At 39.6% G+C, this 17,285-nt stretch overlaps 1 protein-coding gene across 1 annotated transcript; it reads right to left on the reverse strand.

Annotated features, from left to right (window-relative positions):
- Positions 1-713: 713 nt before the first annotated feature.
- LOC132563599 (NEDD8) lies at positions 714-17,017 on the reverse strand. The gene is made up of 5 exons (XM_060228340.1): positions 16,930-17,017; positions 16,806-16,823; positions 2,681-2,710; positions 2,134-2,216; positions 714-1,728 (listed from the first exon to the last, which is right to left on the reverse strand). Exons 1-5 carry the CDS (start codon positions 16,945-16,947, stop codon positions 1,644-1,646), a joined length of 234 nt encoding a protein of 77 aa, XP_060084323.1. The 5' UTR covers positions 16,948-17,017; the 3' UTR covers positions 714-1,643.
- Positions 17,018-17,285: the final 268 nt, after the last annotated feature.

Consider the following 17,285-nt stretch of genomic DNA (forward strand, 5'->3'; position numbering starts at 1 on the left):
CTGTGATTGGTCATGTTTTTAATCCTGAAACTTGCTCTAGACCAATTAAATTATTTTGACTGTGCCTTCAATTCTGCAAGATGTTCCAGTGGTGCAGAGAGCGAAAGTGATTTTGGCCGCTGTATTATCTACCAAGGAAGCTGAGAAACACAACCAATATATATATAAGAGTCTGTACTGATGCATTACCAGGCAATACACTTTCCCTTAATTGCTACGGATTATGGGCCTCCTGTATGTTGTTGAGTGAATAAGCCACCAGATACTACAGGGAGAACCTACCTGAAAATGACATGGGGCAATAAACCAAAGGAAGATACAAACATGTACACACACCCTGTATAATTATATAATAAAATCAGGTTTTTTCTGTACGTCAAAATAGGGATTTAGGAGAGAAATTAGTGTTGAAAACAATTTTGATTGTTGTTATGTATAATTTTTGAAGATAGTCATCATGTATGGAAGTCATGAATTTCTTCAAAGCAGATTGCACTCAATATTTAAATTCAAAGTGATGGCAACAAAAAATGGCATCCATGTCAAGCTTTAGATTTTTGAGTGTCAAATACAAAATCAGTAATTCATGCTTTTCTATTCTGGTCGATTACAGTCATATTCAATTTGAAGTGATATTTCAAACCTTCAATATAAATTTTAGAATTAATTCAAAACACTTATATTATCAATCAAGAGATAACAAGAATGAACAATGATTGGATAATGACATTTATTATATCAATAATAGCAAAAATCATGTGGATTTACAACACAATTATGTTCTATACAGCAACGTATATACCTTGCACCAAATGTGATTTATCTTTTTCCATCTCGATGTGTTCATATCCACACACACTATCAACGAAAAAAAAAAAAAAAATATGTTCTACAAAATGTGGCATTTTGTGTGCTAAATCTGAGTTGAAGACATAGTTAACAAATGTTATTGTAATTTTGCTGGAGTCCAACATTGTTTCAGAAATATTGTTTTTTTTTTTTTTTTTTTCATACAGCATATTGTTTATTGTATTGACAGACCAAGTTTGTTTTTCTACTATCAAGGATTTTCAAGGAATGGACAAAACATTTTTTTCTTTACTTTTCCCCTCAAATAATAATAAGTATTTCAATTTCAAGATTTGTATTGACCATTTTTTTTCAATTTCTTTCAAGTAAATTCACTCATTATGTGTTTAAATATTTTAAATATTTCCATTTTCTATTGCTTAAACACTCCACGAAGACAAAAATAAAAATAAAATCTGTTTTGTTTCTTCACATGCATAAATTCATGCAAGCAATGGTACATATTTCTTTTTATACAGGAAAAGGAAAAATATTTCAGTGCAAGTTAGGAAACAAATGTTCACTTTTTTCTACAACATCTCCTACAAAATTCAAACCAGTATGCTATGGACATCTTCACAACACATCCCAATTTCATTGGATACATTTATTGTAAGTTGTCGAGGCACATGTTCCTGACTATGGCAGAACATCTTTACTTCTAGATAGCAGGCTTATATTCACACAGTAACTGATGTCAAATATTCCTGAAATCTCGCTGCTGATCTGTAAGAGATGGAGACATTTGCAGAGAATAAATGAAAAGTATTTTGAAATATTTTGGTTTTTTGACATCATTTGCCTCCTCTTAAAGCTAAAACTAAATGCAGTACTGATCCCCCCGTAACTTTGTAGTCAGCCGCTGTCTTCTCGTCATTCCTGAAAAACAAATATAATGCTTGATATATTTGAAGATATCACTTAACCAAAATTTAGTTGAATAGTCAATAATGGGAATGAGAGTTTGGAATATTTCATGCCTGAGCTTAAAAGCAGGAGTTGGGCAGCATTGTTGATCAAATTACAAAAGTTTTACAGGGAATGAGACAAGCGCATGAAATATCTTTACAGTTACCATAATTTTTGAGGGACATTCTATTACACTGCATGAACACAATCGTAATTTTACATTTACAAAAAGGAAAATTATATCTTGCAGGATATTATGAGATAAAATAGATTTTATCAGATATCACACATCAAGCTTATTCTAGGATTTTCCAAATAATTGTGATAATGTAAGATATAAAATCTTTTGTCATCAAAAATATGTCTTCTACTTACATCTGCTTTCCACTAAAAATTAACCTTTGTTGTGGAGGTGGAATACCTTCTTTTTCTTCTACTCTCTCCTTTATTCTCTCAACCTATCAAATTGAAAAATTTAAACTCAAACAAATAAAACGAGATCCCAAAGGTATCTTGGCATCCATCATTGAACCATCTTTATTGGTTTCTGTACAAAACTGATATTTTCTACACAAGTACTTTTCCCTTCTTTTTTGATAAATAAAAAGGAATCCTACACATGAAATCTAAGAAATGTTTAACAAGAAACTTCTAAGAAATAGTGATAACAAACACTGTCAAAATTCAATGATGGGTGCCTGTCAATCATTTCACTTATGTACATACATTGACAACAATAAAGTCTTTTTTTCTGCAATTAAAACTTGTACATGAAGTCTTTAACTTTGATAAATTGATGCAAATTCTTACTTCTCCAAATAATTTCAGAATCTTGGTATCTTCACCGAGCCCTTTAATAATGTTTTTTTTATACTTATAAGGCAACTTTACTGGTATACAATATGAGGACAAATGAATTTACCTTGTCTGTTGGTTCTATATCTATTTCAATCTGAAAGAAAACAAATATAGGAATTACAGCTAAGTACAAATGTGTTATACTCCCAATGGTTGTTGAGAAACAGCAATGACTTCTGAAACCCTTTTGCTATTACTATGGTATTAACATAAAAAATTAACAAGTAAATGGAAATGTTTGCCAATCACTTACTACACCCTTGTTTGTTTTGCACTTTGATGGTTCAAATTTCTGCCATTTTATCAAACATCTGAAACAGGTATGATGCATTTTTCATATTATCACATTATTTTAAGATTTCAACAACTGACAGATAGTCTCAACATCCATGGTTTCAAGAGATGCAGCTTAATGATTATTTGGAAGTTTTATGGTCATCATCATGATCACATTGGGCATTTTTTTCCTTGTGTAAAGTTGGAGGTATTTGATGCTCATTAGTATACCAGTTGGTTCCATTGATGATTATCTTGTTCACACATAATATTGCTTAAAAAGACTAACCAAAAAATGTGTGGCAGGCTGTCATTGATGAAGCAGAGGATGCTTACCCTTCCAGAACACCTGTCCTTATTCTCTTAGTATTTTCCAGGTCTCTGTGTAAATCTTTCTTTTTATTCATACTTTGCCTTAGTTTCTTTCAATTTGGGTTCAGATCTAGTTTTTCATGTTGGTGTTTTCTTTGTTGTTATCACAATATTATTCCAACCTAAGATAAAATATGATTCAAACAGGGAATCTGGGCCTTGGTGTGCCCCCTACTTCTGTAACCTTGAATATAACAACAGGATCCCAGGAAGGGTTCTGTCCTTGGCCTCCCTCCACTTAAACCTTAGATATAACAACAGGATTCCAAGAAGGGTTTTGTCCTTGGACCCCACCCAACCCCCTCCACTCCCCTCCACTTAAACCTTAAATATAACAACATGATCCAAAAAGGGAGTCTGGTCCTGGACACTGCCCCCTCCAACCATAAATGTAACAATATGATCCAAAATGGGAGTCTGATCCTGGGCATTGCTTCCTCCAACCGTAAATATAACGTGATCCAAAAAGGGAGTCTGGTCCTGGACACTGCCCCCTCCAACATTAAATATAACATGATCCAAAAAGGGAGTCTGGTCCTGGACACTGCCCCCTCCAACCTTAAATATAACATGATCCAAAAAGGGAGTCTGGTCCTGGGCACTGCCCCCTCCAACCCAACCGTAAATATAACATGATCCAAAAAGGGAGTCTGGTCCTGGGCACTGCCCCCTCCAACCTTAAATGTAACAATATGATCCAAAATGGGAGTCTGGTCCTGGGCATTGCTTCCTCCAACCGTAAACATAACATGATCCAAAAAGGGAGTCTGGTCCTGGGCACTGCCCCCTCCAACATTAAATATAACATGATCCAAAAAAGAGAGTCTGGTCCTGGGCACTGCCCCCTCCAACCTTAAATGTAACAATATGATCCAAAATGGGAGTCTGGTCCTGGGCATTGCTTCCTCCAACCGTAAATATAACGTGATCCAAAAAGGGAGTCTGGTCCTGGACACTGCCCCCTCCAACCTTAAATATAACATGATCCAAAAAGAGAGTCTGGCCCTGCACACTGCCCTCTCAAACCATAAATATAACATGATCCAAAAAGGGAGTCTGGTCCTGGACACTGCCCCCTCCAACCGTAAATATAACATGATCCAAAAAGGGAGTCTGGTCCTGGGCACTGCCACCTCCAACTGTAAATATAACATGATCCAAAAAGGGAGTCTGGCTCTGGACACTGCCCCCTCCAACCTTAAATATAACATGATCCAAAAAGGGAGTCTGGTCCTTGACACTGCCCCCTCCAACCGTAAATATAACATGATCCAAAAAGGGAGTCTGGTCCTGGGCACTGCCCCCTCCAACATTAAATATAACATGATCCAAAAAAGAGAGTCTGGTCCTGGACACTGACCCCTGCCACCTTAAATATAACAACATTATCCAAAAAGGGAGTCTGGTCCTGCACACTGCCCCCTCCAACATTAAATATAATATGATCCAAAACGGGAGTCTGGTCCTGCACACTGCCCCTCCAACCTTAAAGAGTACCCTGAGAGGTCAGCTATATTGACCTTGAAAAATAGTTCTGCACATAAAATACACTATGCCGAAAACGCGAATGCCGTGGAATGTTACGTTACTGAGAAATTGCGACTTTTCTGAAAAACACACCTTTGGCTGAGAGGCGTTGACCTCGTTCTCGGGCACCCAAACCTGTGACGTCATAAGTTCAACGCTTTTGTTGATGCAGCCATATTGTCTTTACTGTGCTACATGTGATTGTGATCTATTTTGGGATTTTCCGTGGTAATTTCTTTGTTTATTTACGTGAAAGTACTTCACATCTTCGCAATATCTAATGGCGTGAACGAGGGGTCAGTGAATTAGCGGTTAAATCCGCTAAAATGGCTTCCTATCGAGGAGGGAAGCGGTGTGTATGGTTGTCCTAACTCTAACACGGATGGGGTGTCGATGCATGACGTCGATAAATAAAACTGATTGTTGATTAAATAAAGTATATTTGTTATTAATTCTACAACTAAACATTTTAAATTGATAGGCTAGCCTATGACTTGGGCGGTCATAGGAATATTATTCCTTCGTAATCGTGAACGCCTAATACTCGGAGAAGGCCTAGTCGTGAATGGGTCACGGGAATTTTCACCCCAAGAATTTTCATACTACTATTATATAGTATAGAATAGAATTATTAGAATTTATAGAATAGGTTATGTGTGTATGTTGTTTGTATAAGGTGTATTTGGTTTTTAGATCTTCCAGCAGACGATGTTGTTTAGTTATTAATTTTGCAATCGTAAAAATAACAATAAGATCACCAATCTTGATTTGAAAACACAGTTCACAGTGTAGAGATGTCATCTAAACTCATAATCACACCTGTGCCAGGTTAGGTAATTAGCACCTCTGTGGCTGGAAAAAACAATTGTGACACCTGTGAGGCGACACGCCTGTCGGCTAACAACAGACCCGTACCAGTGCTAGGGTAAAAACCAGTCAAATAATTGTTTAAACTTCTAAAACATCAAATTTTTATCATTAACACAGCGGAGGGTGTTATAATTGGTTGTTGACACCCTATCTATATATATATCCATAGTGGTACGAAAATTCCCTGGAAAGAAAAATTCCCCTCGGACAAAACTTCTTCGGTAAGAAAATTCACGACACCTCGTGAATGTATGCATAGTCTTGCACAAACGCGATTGCCCGACGTCAGAAATTGTTGATCGAGATTTGAAGATAGTAAAATTAGTCCAAAACCACACCCAATTTTATTTTGTTTCTTTGAAACGACGATTCACTGTTCGACTACTTTCACGACTACTGGTGAGACCCAGTGAAGTACGTGCCAATCTATGTTGCCCAAGCGATCGTCACTTTTCGAAGGGTCATTTTCCTCCTCACTGGATACATCGTCTTGTAATTCCAGTTCAAATCGGTAGGGCTGGATTCCGTCTTCAGACATATCATTCACACCATAATCAGACTCCTCAAAACTCATGCTCAAATCGCTCTCAGTTGCGGTGTCGTTGTCAGTGTCAGTCATGATGACTGCCATTTCTGTTGAACTTATGACGTCATGAGTAGAAGAGCCTCGATTCCGCGGAAATGACGATTCGGCTGATTAGGTCTGGGCGGACAGGTTAAAATCGACAACTTTGAGCTTTAGTAACTCACCACTGGGGCGACGGATTTTGATGGGGTTTTCATTATTATTATTTTTACGGCATTCTTAACATTATATCTAAATATAAAATTACTCTCAGGGTACACTTTAATTATAACATGATCCAAAATGGGAGTCTGGTCCTGGACACTGCCCCCTCCAACCGTCAATATAACATGATCCAAAAAGGGAGTCTGGTCCTGGGCACTGCCCCCTCCAACCGTTAATATAACATGATCCAAAAAGGGAGTCTGGCCCTGCACACTGCCCTCTCAAACCGTAAATATAACATGATCCAAAAAGGGAATCTGGTCCTGGGCACTGCCACCTCCAACCGTAAATATAACATGATCCAAAAAGGGAGTCTGGCTCTGGACACTGCCTCCTGCCACCTTAAATAAAACATGATCCAAAAAGGGAGTCTGATCCTGGGCACTGCCCCCTCCAACCTTAAATATAACATGATCCAAAAAAGAGAGTCTGGTCCTGGACACTGCCCCCTGCCACCTTAAATATAACATGATCCAAAATGGGAGTCTTGACCTGGACACTGCCCCCTCCAACATTAAATATAACATGATCCAAAAAGGGAGTCTGGTCCTGGACACTGCCCCCTCCAACCATAAATATAACATGATCCAAAAAGGGAGTCTGGTCCTGGACACTGCCCCCTCAAACCGTAAATATAACATGATCCAAAAAGGGAGTCTGGTCCTGGACACTGCCCCCTCCAACCGTAAATATAACATGATCCAAAAAGGGAGTCTGGTCATGGACACTGCCCCCTCCAACCTTAAATATAACAATATGATCCAAAATGGGAGTCTGGTCCTGGGCATTGCTTCCTCCAACCGTAAATATAACATGATCCAAAAAGGGAGTCTGGTCCTGGACACTGCCCCCTCCAACTGTCAATATAACATGATCCAAAAAGGGAGTCTGGTCCTGGACACTGCCCCCTCCAACATTAAATATAACGTGATCCAAAAAGGGAGTCTGGTCCTGGACACTGCCCCCTCCAACCGTCAATATAACATGATCCAAAAAGGGAGTCTGGTCCTGGGCACTGCCCCCTCCAACCATCAATATAACATGATCCAAAAAGGGAGTCTGGTCCTGGGCACTGCCCCCTCCAACCGTAAATATAACATGATCCAAAAAGGGAGTCTGGTCCTGGACACTGCCCCATCCAACCTTAAATATAATGTGATCCAAAAAGGGAATCTGGTCCTGGACAATGCCCCCTCCAACCGTCAATATAACATGATCCAAAAAGGGAGTCTGGTCCTGGGCACTGCCCCCCCCCCAACCATAAATATAACATGATCCAAAAAGGGAGTCTGGTCCTGGGCACTGCCCCCTCCAACCGTAAATATAACATGATCCAAAAAGGGAGTCTGGCCCTGCACACTGCCCTCTCAAACCGTAAATATAACATGATCTAAAAAGGGAATCTGGTCCTGCACACTGCCCCCTCCAACCTTAATTATAACATGATCCAAAATGGGAGTCTTGTCCTGGACACTGCCCCCTCCAACCTTAAATATAACATGATCCAAAAAGGGAGTCTGGTCCTGGACACTGCCCCCTCCAACATTAAATATAACATGATCCAAAAAAGGGAGTCTGGCCCTGCACACTGCCCTCTCAAACCGTTAATATAACATGATCCAAAAAGGGAGTCTGGTCCTGGACACTGCCCCCTCCAACCTTAAATAAAACAAGATCCAAAAAGGGAGTCTGGTCCTTGACACTGCCCCCTCCAACCGTAAATATAACATGATCCAAAAAAGAGAGTCTGGTCCTGGACACTGACCCCTGCCACCCTAATTATAACAGCATGATCCAAAAAGGGAGTCTGGTCCTGCACACTGCCCCCTCCAACATTAAATATAACATGATCCAAAAAGGGAGTCTGGTCCTGGACACTGCCCTCTCAAACCGTAAATATAACATGATCCAAAAAGGGAGTCTGGTCCTGGACACTGCCCCCTCCAACCTTAAATATAACAACATGATCCAAAATGGGAGTCTGGTCCTGGGCACTGCCTCCTCCAACCGTAAACATAACATGATCCAAAAAGGGAGTCTGGCCCTGCACACTGCCCTCTCAAACCGTAAATATAACATGATCCAAAAAGGGAATCTGGTCCTGGGCACTGCCACCTCCAACCGTAAATATAACATGATCCAAAAAGGGAGTCTGGCTCTGGACACTGCCTCCTGCCACCTTAAATAAAACATGATCCAAAAAGGGAGTCTGATCCTGGGCACTGCCCCCTGCCACCTTAAATATAACATGATCCAAAATGGGAGTCTTGTCCTGGACACTGCCCCCTCCAACATTAAATATAACATGATCCAAAAAGGAAGTCTGGTCCTGGACACTGCCCCCTCAAACCGTAAATATAATATGATCCAAAAAGGGAGTCTGGTCCTGGGCACTGCCCCCTCCAACCGTAAATATAACATGATCCAAAAAGGGAGTCTGGTCCTGGACACTGCCCCCTCCAACCTTAAATATAATGTGATCCAAAAAGGGAATCTGGTCCTGAACACTGCCCCCTCCAACCGTCAATATAACATGATCCAAAAAGGGAGTCTGGTCCTGGGCACTACCCCCTCCAACCATAAAAATAACATGATCCAAAAAGGGAGTCTGGTCCTGGGCACTGCCCCCTCCAACCGTAAATATAACATGATCCAAAAAGGGAGTCTGGCCCTGCACACTGCCCTCTCAAACCGTAAATATAACATGATCTAAAAAGGGAATCTGGTCCTGCACACTGCCCCCTCCAACCTTAATTATAACATGATCAAAAATGGGAGTCTTGTCCTGGACACTGCCCCCTCCAACCTTAAATATATCATAATCCAAAAAGGGAGTCTGGTCCTGGACACTGCCCCCTCCAACATTAAATATAACATGATCCAAAAAAGGGAGTCTGGCCCTGCAAACTGCCCTCTCAAACCGTAAATATAACATGATCCAAAAAGGGAGTCTGGTCCTGGACACTGCCCCCTCCAACCTTAAATAAAACAAGATCCAAAAAGGGAGTCTGGTCCTTGACACTGCCCCCTCCAACCGTAAATATAACATGATCCAAAAAAGAGAGTCTGGTCCTGGACACTGACCCCTGCCACCTTAAATATAACACCATGATCCAAAAAGGGAGTCTGGTCCTGCACACTGCCCCTCCAACATTAACTATAACATGATCCAAAAAGGGAGTCTGGTCCTGGACACTGCCCTCTCAAACCGTAAATATAACATGATCCAAAAAGGGAGTCTGGTCCTGGGCACTGCCCCCTCCAACCATAAATATAACATGATCCAAAAAGGGAGTCTGGTCCTGGGCACTGCCCCCTCCAACCGTAAATATAACATGATCCAAAAAGGGAGTCTGGCCCTGCACACTGCCCTCTCAAACCGTAAATATAACATGATCTAAAAAGGGAATCTGGTCCTGCACACTGCCCCCTCCAACCTTAATTATAACATGATCCAAAATGGGAGTCTTGTCCTGGACACTGCCCTCTCAAACCGTTAATATAACATGATCCAAAAAGGGAGTCTGGTCCTGGACACTGCCCCCTCCAACCTTAAATAAAACAAGATCCAAAAAGGGAGTCTGGTCCTTGACACTGCCCCCTCCAACCGTAAATATAACATGATCCAAAAAAGAGAGTCTGGTCCTGGACACTGACCCCTGCCACCCTAATTATAACAGCATGATCCAAAAAGGGAGTCTGGTCCTGCACACTGCCCCCTCCAACATTAAATATAACATGATCCAAAAAGGGAGTCTGGTCCTGGACACTGCCCTCTCAAACCGTAAATATAACATGATCCAAAAAGGGAGTCTGGTCCTGGACACTGCCCCCTCCAACCTTAAATATAACAACATGATCCAAAATGGGAGTCTGGTCCTGGGCACTGCCTCCTCCAACCGTAAACATAACATGATCCAAAAAGGGAGTCTGGTCCTGGGCACTGCCACCTCCAACCGTAAATATAACATGATCCAAAAAGGGAATCTGGTCCTGGGCACTGCCACCTCCAACCGTAAATATAACATGATCCAAAAAGGGAGTCTGGTCCTTGACACTGCCACCTCCAACCGTAAATATAACATGATCCAAAAAGGGAGTCTGGCTCTGGACACTGCCTCCTGCCACCTTAAATAAAACATGATCCAAAAAGGGAGTCTGATCCTGGGTACTGCCCCCTCCAACCTTAAATATAGCATGATCCAAAAAAGAGAGTCTGGTCCTGGACACTGCCCCCTGCCACCTTAAATATAACAACATGATCCAAAATGGGAGTCTGGTCCTGGACACTGCCCCCTCCAACCATAAATATAACATGATCCAAAAAGGAAGTCTGGTCCTGGACACTGCCCCCTCAAACCGTCAATATAATATCATCCAAAAAGGGAGTCTGGTCCTGGATACTGCCCCCTCCAACCTTAAATATAACATGATCCAAAAAGGGAGTCTGGTCCTTGACACTGCCCCCTCCAACCTTAAATATAACAACATGATCCAAAATGGGAGTCTGGTCCTGGGCACTGCCTCCTCCAACCGTAAACATAACATGATCCAAAAAGGGAGTCTGGTCCTGGACACTGCCCCCTCCAACCGTAAATATAACATGATCCAAAAAGGGAGTCTGGTCCTGGACACTGCCCCCTCCAACCTTAAATATAACATGATCCAAAAAGGGAGTCTGGTCCTGGACACTGCCCCCTCCAACTGTCAATATAACATGATCCAAAAAGGGAGTCTGATCCTGGGCACTGCCCCCTCCAACCATAAATATAACATGATCCAAAAAGGGAGTCTGGTCCTGGGCACTGCCCCCTCCAACCATAAATATAACATGATCCAAAAAGGGAGTCTGGTCCTGGGCACTGCCCCCTCCAACCGTAAATATAACATGATCCAAAAAGGGAGTCTGGCCCTCTCAAACCGTAAATATAACATGATCTAAAAAGGGAATCTGGTCCTGCACACTGCCCCCTCCAACCTTAATTATAACATGATCCAAAAAGGGAGTCTGGTCCTGGACACTGCCCCCTCCAACATTAAATATAACATGATCCCAAAAAGGGAGTCTGGCCCTGCACACTGCCCTCTCCAACCGTAAATATAACATGATCCAAAAAGGGAGTCTGGCTCTGGACACTGCCCCCTCCAACCTTAAATAAAACAAGATCCAAAAAGGGAGTCTGGTCCTTGACACTGCCCCCTCCAACCGTAAATATAACATGATCCAAAAAAGAGAGTCTGGTCCTGGACACTGACCCCTGCCACCTTAAATATAACAGCATGATCCAAAAAGGGAGTCTGGTCCTGCACACTGCCCCCTCCAACATTAAATATAACATGATCCAAAAAGGGAGTCTGGTCCTGGACACTGCCCTCTCAAACCGTAAATATAACATGATCCAAAAAGGGAGTCTGGTCCTGGACACTGCCCCCTCCAACCTTAAATATAACAACATGATCCAAAATGGGAGTCTGGTCCTGGGCACTGCCTCCTCCAACCGTAAATATAACATGATCCAAAAAGGGAGTCTAGTCCTGGACACTGCCCCCTCCAACATTAAATATAACATGATCCAAAAAAGGGAGTCTGGCCCTGCACACTGCCCCCTCCAACCGTTAATATAACATGATCCAAAAAGGGAGTCTGGCCCTGCACACTGCCCTCTCAAACCGTAAATATAACATGATCCAAAAAGGGAATCTGGTCCTGGGCACTGCCACCTCCAACCGTAAATATAACATGATCCAAAAAGGGAGTCTGGCTCTGGACACTGCCTCCTGCCACCTTAAATAAAACATGATCCAAAAAGGGAGTCTGGTCCTGCACACTGCCCCCTCCAACATTAAATATAATATGATCCAAAAAGGGAGTCTGGTCCTGGACACTGCCCCCTCCAACCGTAAATATAATATGATCCAAAAAGGGAGTCTGGTCCTGGACACTGCCCCCTGCCACCTTAAATATAACAACATGATCCAAAAAGGGAGTCGTGTCCTGCACACTGCCCCCTCCAACATTAAATATAATATGATCCAAAAAGGGAGTCTGGTCCTGGACACTGCCCCCTCCAACCGTAAATATAATATGATCCAAAAAGGGAGTCTGGTCCTGGACACTGCCCCCTCCAACCGTAAATATAATATGATCCAAAAAGGGAGTCTGGTCCTGCACAATGCCCCCTCCAACCTTAATTATAACATGATCCAAAATGGGAGTATTGTCCTGGGCACTGCCCCCTCCAAACGTAAATATAACAACATGATGAAAAATGGGAGTCTGATCCTGGGCACTGCCCCCTCCAACCTTAAATATAACATGATCCAAAAAGGGAGTCTGGTCATGGACACTGCCATTCAACCCCTCACATTTTCCAACAAATGCTATAGTTTCCCTTTTTCAAAAACCCTTAACATCTCCCTAGGTTACAGTCATTATCTGAACTAAACCTTCAGAGTATGTTGCAAGATTTTTAATTTCTTTGTGCACAACAAATCTAGAAACCCTAATCTAGATTTGTTGTAAGAAATCAGTCTGTGTGCTCATAAATATGTGTATTATTCACATACTTAACTAGTACTTAAAGACTTGGGGTTTTATTTATCATTTTGTTACACTGAATAAAACTAGCAGTCCAAATTTATTCAGATCATGCTGAAACTTTGCACAAAGATATGTTATGATCATATTAACAACATTCTTATTGGTGTTGTTAACTTCTCTGAGTGTTTTATCTTGATACCCCATGCTATTTGTGTAAAATGTAAATACATGTATGTCTTCCAAGTTTTTCATTACAATAAAATCACCATATTTTTGTAGATAAGTGCATTATAATCATATTAACAATGTATATTTTGATTATGATAACTTCAATAAGTATTTAAAGATATACAGTTTAACCTTTTCAGTGCCACACTACATTTCAAACATATCCAACAAAGTATTTACTTGTAATCTCATTTGTCTAGTTCTATCATTTATAAAGTAAAATAGATAAAATATCATTTAATTTAATTCTACATAAACATGTATGTACTTTCTCTCTAAAATGCAGACAAGGCATATTCAACTTTCAGCCTGCATACCCCTGCCATCTCTCAAACACATCACCTCTCATTGGTGATGTGATATGCATCAGATTTATTTGTTGATCAGCTGACACTGTCATATATTTCTTCACATAAAGACCAGAAGCTTAATGGAGAGGAATTTGTCAATCTTGACAGTGATACATATTCAGTACTGGAGCCCAGCTTTGCAAACATGAACACCTTGTTCTACACCAGTTACGGACCTTGTTTGAGGATCTGAGCAAGTGCAAGTCTTACTTCTTCCTCATATTTCCCCGATTTGGTAGAAATGAATTAACACTAGCAATAAAAAAAACTTTGCAAAATACTGCTATATTTCAAGTCTTTTAGGAATGTGGTTATATATATTGTTCATAAGTGATTAGCAACACACAGACCTGGTAATATGAATCAGTGATCAATATATGATTTACTTTCATGGGTCCTTTTCAACTTCATTGCTAAAACCAATGGTTCCAGCAATGTAAGATTTAAGTATTTCCAGAAATTATTTGAGTCCCATCAAAACTCTACAAGTAAAGGACTCAGAACTCGCATGTAGATTAATCACTGGTGAATTGCTATTTACAAACCTTTTAAAGACTTGATGATATTACTTAAAACAACTTGGCAGTGTGTCGGCTTTATCTACTCCATCCATTTGTTTGTTACAGAATTTCATGATAAAAGGTAAGCTTTTTCTCAAATCAGCAACAGACCAAGTTGGGAGGAGTCAGACAGCTTTTATCATATTCCTTTCATTCTTGTAGGTGGCAGTTAAAATCTCCCTATTTCTCATAAAAAAAACTTTCACTCAGGCAAATCAGGAATCCTGGTGAGCTGCTGGTATTTTCCTGTTAGACTGTAATATATAGAGCTGTTTCTGATAATTTATTTGCAAGATCTACACAACAGGAAAGACACTGTCACAGACAACATGATATCCTTTGTCCAATAAATAAGAGAGTTGTAAAAGATCCAAGACTACACCTGTTCTCTGACTTTGTCGTGGTGGAGCAGACTGAGGTACTTTCCCTAGGAAACAAATCATATAAACTATAACTCCGCTACAATTTTTTGTTTTGGAGATATTGCAACAATGTAGTTCTCCCATTTGTCCTTGGAGAACATCCTCTTTGCAAATTCCAGCAAAGGTTTAAGGTGAACATAAAATACAGAAGAGAAAAAAACATGCACACAAATGACGAAGTAAGACAACATTTGGCTCTGGCACTGAACACAATATACGGCTCAAAGTCTCCCAGCCAGAAATATACTGTACTGTTCAGTAAACGGATGAGTCAAAAGTTCCTTTGTTCTTTGTGTTTCTGTTAGTAAAACGAGATAAGTAGGCTACAGCATCATTTAAACATGCATGCCAATTTTGGAAAGTACAAAAATAATTTTCTATCTAATGCAATCAGATCTCAATCTGCATGCCATTAAAAATGAAAGTGTAATTGTCTATTCTATAGCTACGATGTTTATGTTGATCATGATGTTATGAAAAAGTGTATGGTAGACATTACCCATTTGTCTAACTATTTTCCAAATCAAAATCACATTGAATATTAGATTGAAGAAAGCAACTTAATATGCTGTCTGGTCAGGAATATTCATTGCCATGTTTAAAAACACAGCATTCTCCTATGATGATGTTCAATGCAACACAATGATGTCATTTATTTGGCGATGACATTCAAATTTATTTCAAAATGAAGATGAAATATCTTTTTTCTAAAGGGTTATGAATAAATCCAGAAATTCAAAACTTTATTTTTATACACCTGAATAACCTTTCATCGGCCCATTGGCACTCAACATATTTCTACAATTGACCATACATCATCCATGTCGCACTTAAAGATACGTTGAAGATGCTGCTCTAAAGTGTGATACATGACACTCATGTGTAGTTTTCTCTATCTTAAAATCACTTATGTTTACTGTGGTGGTAATCAGATAGTATGTAAAAGTCAGTACTTGCTACAACCAATGTAATGGGCTTTTTATATATACTGTCCCATATAAAAGATTAATCAGCAAACTCAAGTTGTATAACTTCTCAAAACAATTAATCTCCTGGATATCATCATTCCTAACAAACAGAAGCCATAAAGTACCAATGAATGGGGAAGACTCTGAATGGGGCAATGTAACTTCAGGTATCCCATAAGGATCAGTCCTAGGACCAATAATATTTGTAATATTCATAAATGATCTGCAAGATATTGTCAAATCCGATATGTACCTCTTTGCAGACATCACAAAGATATTTAAAATAATAGAGAATAAAAACCACTGCACTGCACTGCAGGAAGACCTGGATGCTATGTGTAACTGGAGTGATACATGGTTACTTAGAATGCATCCGGACAAATGTAAACATGAGAATTGGAAAGAAAAGTCAAAACATCTATATCACCTTGATGCTGCATACAATCTCAAAGGAAGAAACCTCCAAACAACAACCAATGAAAAAGATATTGGGGTGACCATTGACTCTGATTTTTCATTTGATAAACATATATGAAAGAAGGTTGAAAAAAAGCAAATTCTATGTTCTCTCTCTTAAGAACATTTCTCAATTTATGGACCTAAAATAATTTGCACCTCTGTATAAATGTCTTGTGTGGTCTCAGCTGGATTATGCTAGTCCAGTGTGGTCTCCATACCTATGTAAACATGTAGATATGATAGAGGGAGTCCAGCACAGAGCAACAAAGTGTCTTCCAGACATGAAGGATTTGGACTATAAGGAGAGATTGAAAAAAATTAAACTTCCAATAATGGCCTTCCGGAGGGTAAGGGGAGAACAGTTGAAATATGGAACAGTCTACCAGAAATAATAGTATTATTACTAGTGTATATACTTTCAAAAACGCCTTAGACAATCACTGGAAAAATCAAGAACTATTCTATAACTACAAAGCTCAAATAACCACATAATTTATTATATCGAGAACAGAACTGTAATTTTAATTCTGAATGCTATATTTATATGTCATACATGTATCAAGTTTTTGTTATGGAGTCCTGCACCAGAAATAAACTTAACTTATGAAATCACAGAGAAGAGAGGAAGTTATAAATTGATACAAGCAATCCTCCTCCTCTCCCTTGGGCCCGTTTAATTTTGCGAATACAAACAATGACAACGTGCGAGTGTAGTTGTCAGCGCAAATGTCTTTGTATTAATATTTCATGAAATTTGAGGTTCATACAGAATCAACTGTAGTAAATATATCTATTAAGTTAATTTAAGATATGACTGACAACTCACCTCTTTTCCAGTAAGGGTCTGAAAAATACAATGAAATATTATCACTCTCATTAAGAAGATTCAAATCATCATAATTTTTTTATAAAATCATTCAATAATATATGCCTATTGTATATGTAACTACCTTCACTTTTATCAACATTTTGTCCCGATATTTGAGACAATTTTCTCAAATTTCTGACCGGTTTTCGCTTGCGTTCGGTGTGTTTAATGATAACTTCCGGTTAAACCAAACTGTATGTAAACGCACATTTGATTGGACGTCCGACGTACTGTTCACAAGCTGTAATCGAATGCACTGAATAATAATGAAAAGTGTTCTAGAGTCCTTCAGAATTACGGAAATAGCCTAAGACTTTCTGATTTCGAAAAAAAGTCAGTGATCCTCGTTTCTCTTGTTCGCCTGTTTAACATAACTTTTTTTTTGTTCAAATACCAACAGGAAATTTTGTATATGTTTTCTGAAGACGCTTTATAAAG

This window comes from Ylistrum balloti, unplaced genomic scaffold (genome assembly GCF_031769215.1).
Source record: "Ylistrum balloti isolate Yb309-2 unplaced genomic scaffold, AGI_CSIRO_Ybal_v1 Utg371784, whole genome shotgun sequence".
In the NCBI taxonomy this organism is placed as follows: Eukaryota; Metazoa; Mollusca; class Bivalvia; order Pectinida; family Pectinidae; genus Ylistrum; species Ylistrum balloti.

What these genes read in the sequence shown, in the direction of transcription:
- LOC132563599 (XM_060228340.1), bottom strand. An exon ending in ATATAGAACCAACAGACAAG is followed by an intron (nt 2,217 to 2,680) that starts GTAAATTCATTT and finishes TCAATTTGATAG; the next exon opens with GTTGAGAGAATAAAGGAGAG. An exon ending in ATTTTTAGTGGAAAGCAGAT is followed by an intron (nt 1,729 to 2,133) that starts GTAAGTAGAAGA and finishes TTTGTTTTTCAG; the next exon opens with GAATGACGAGAAGACAGCGG.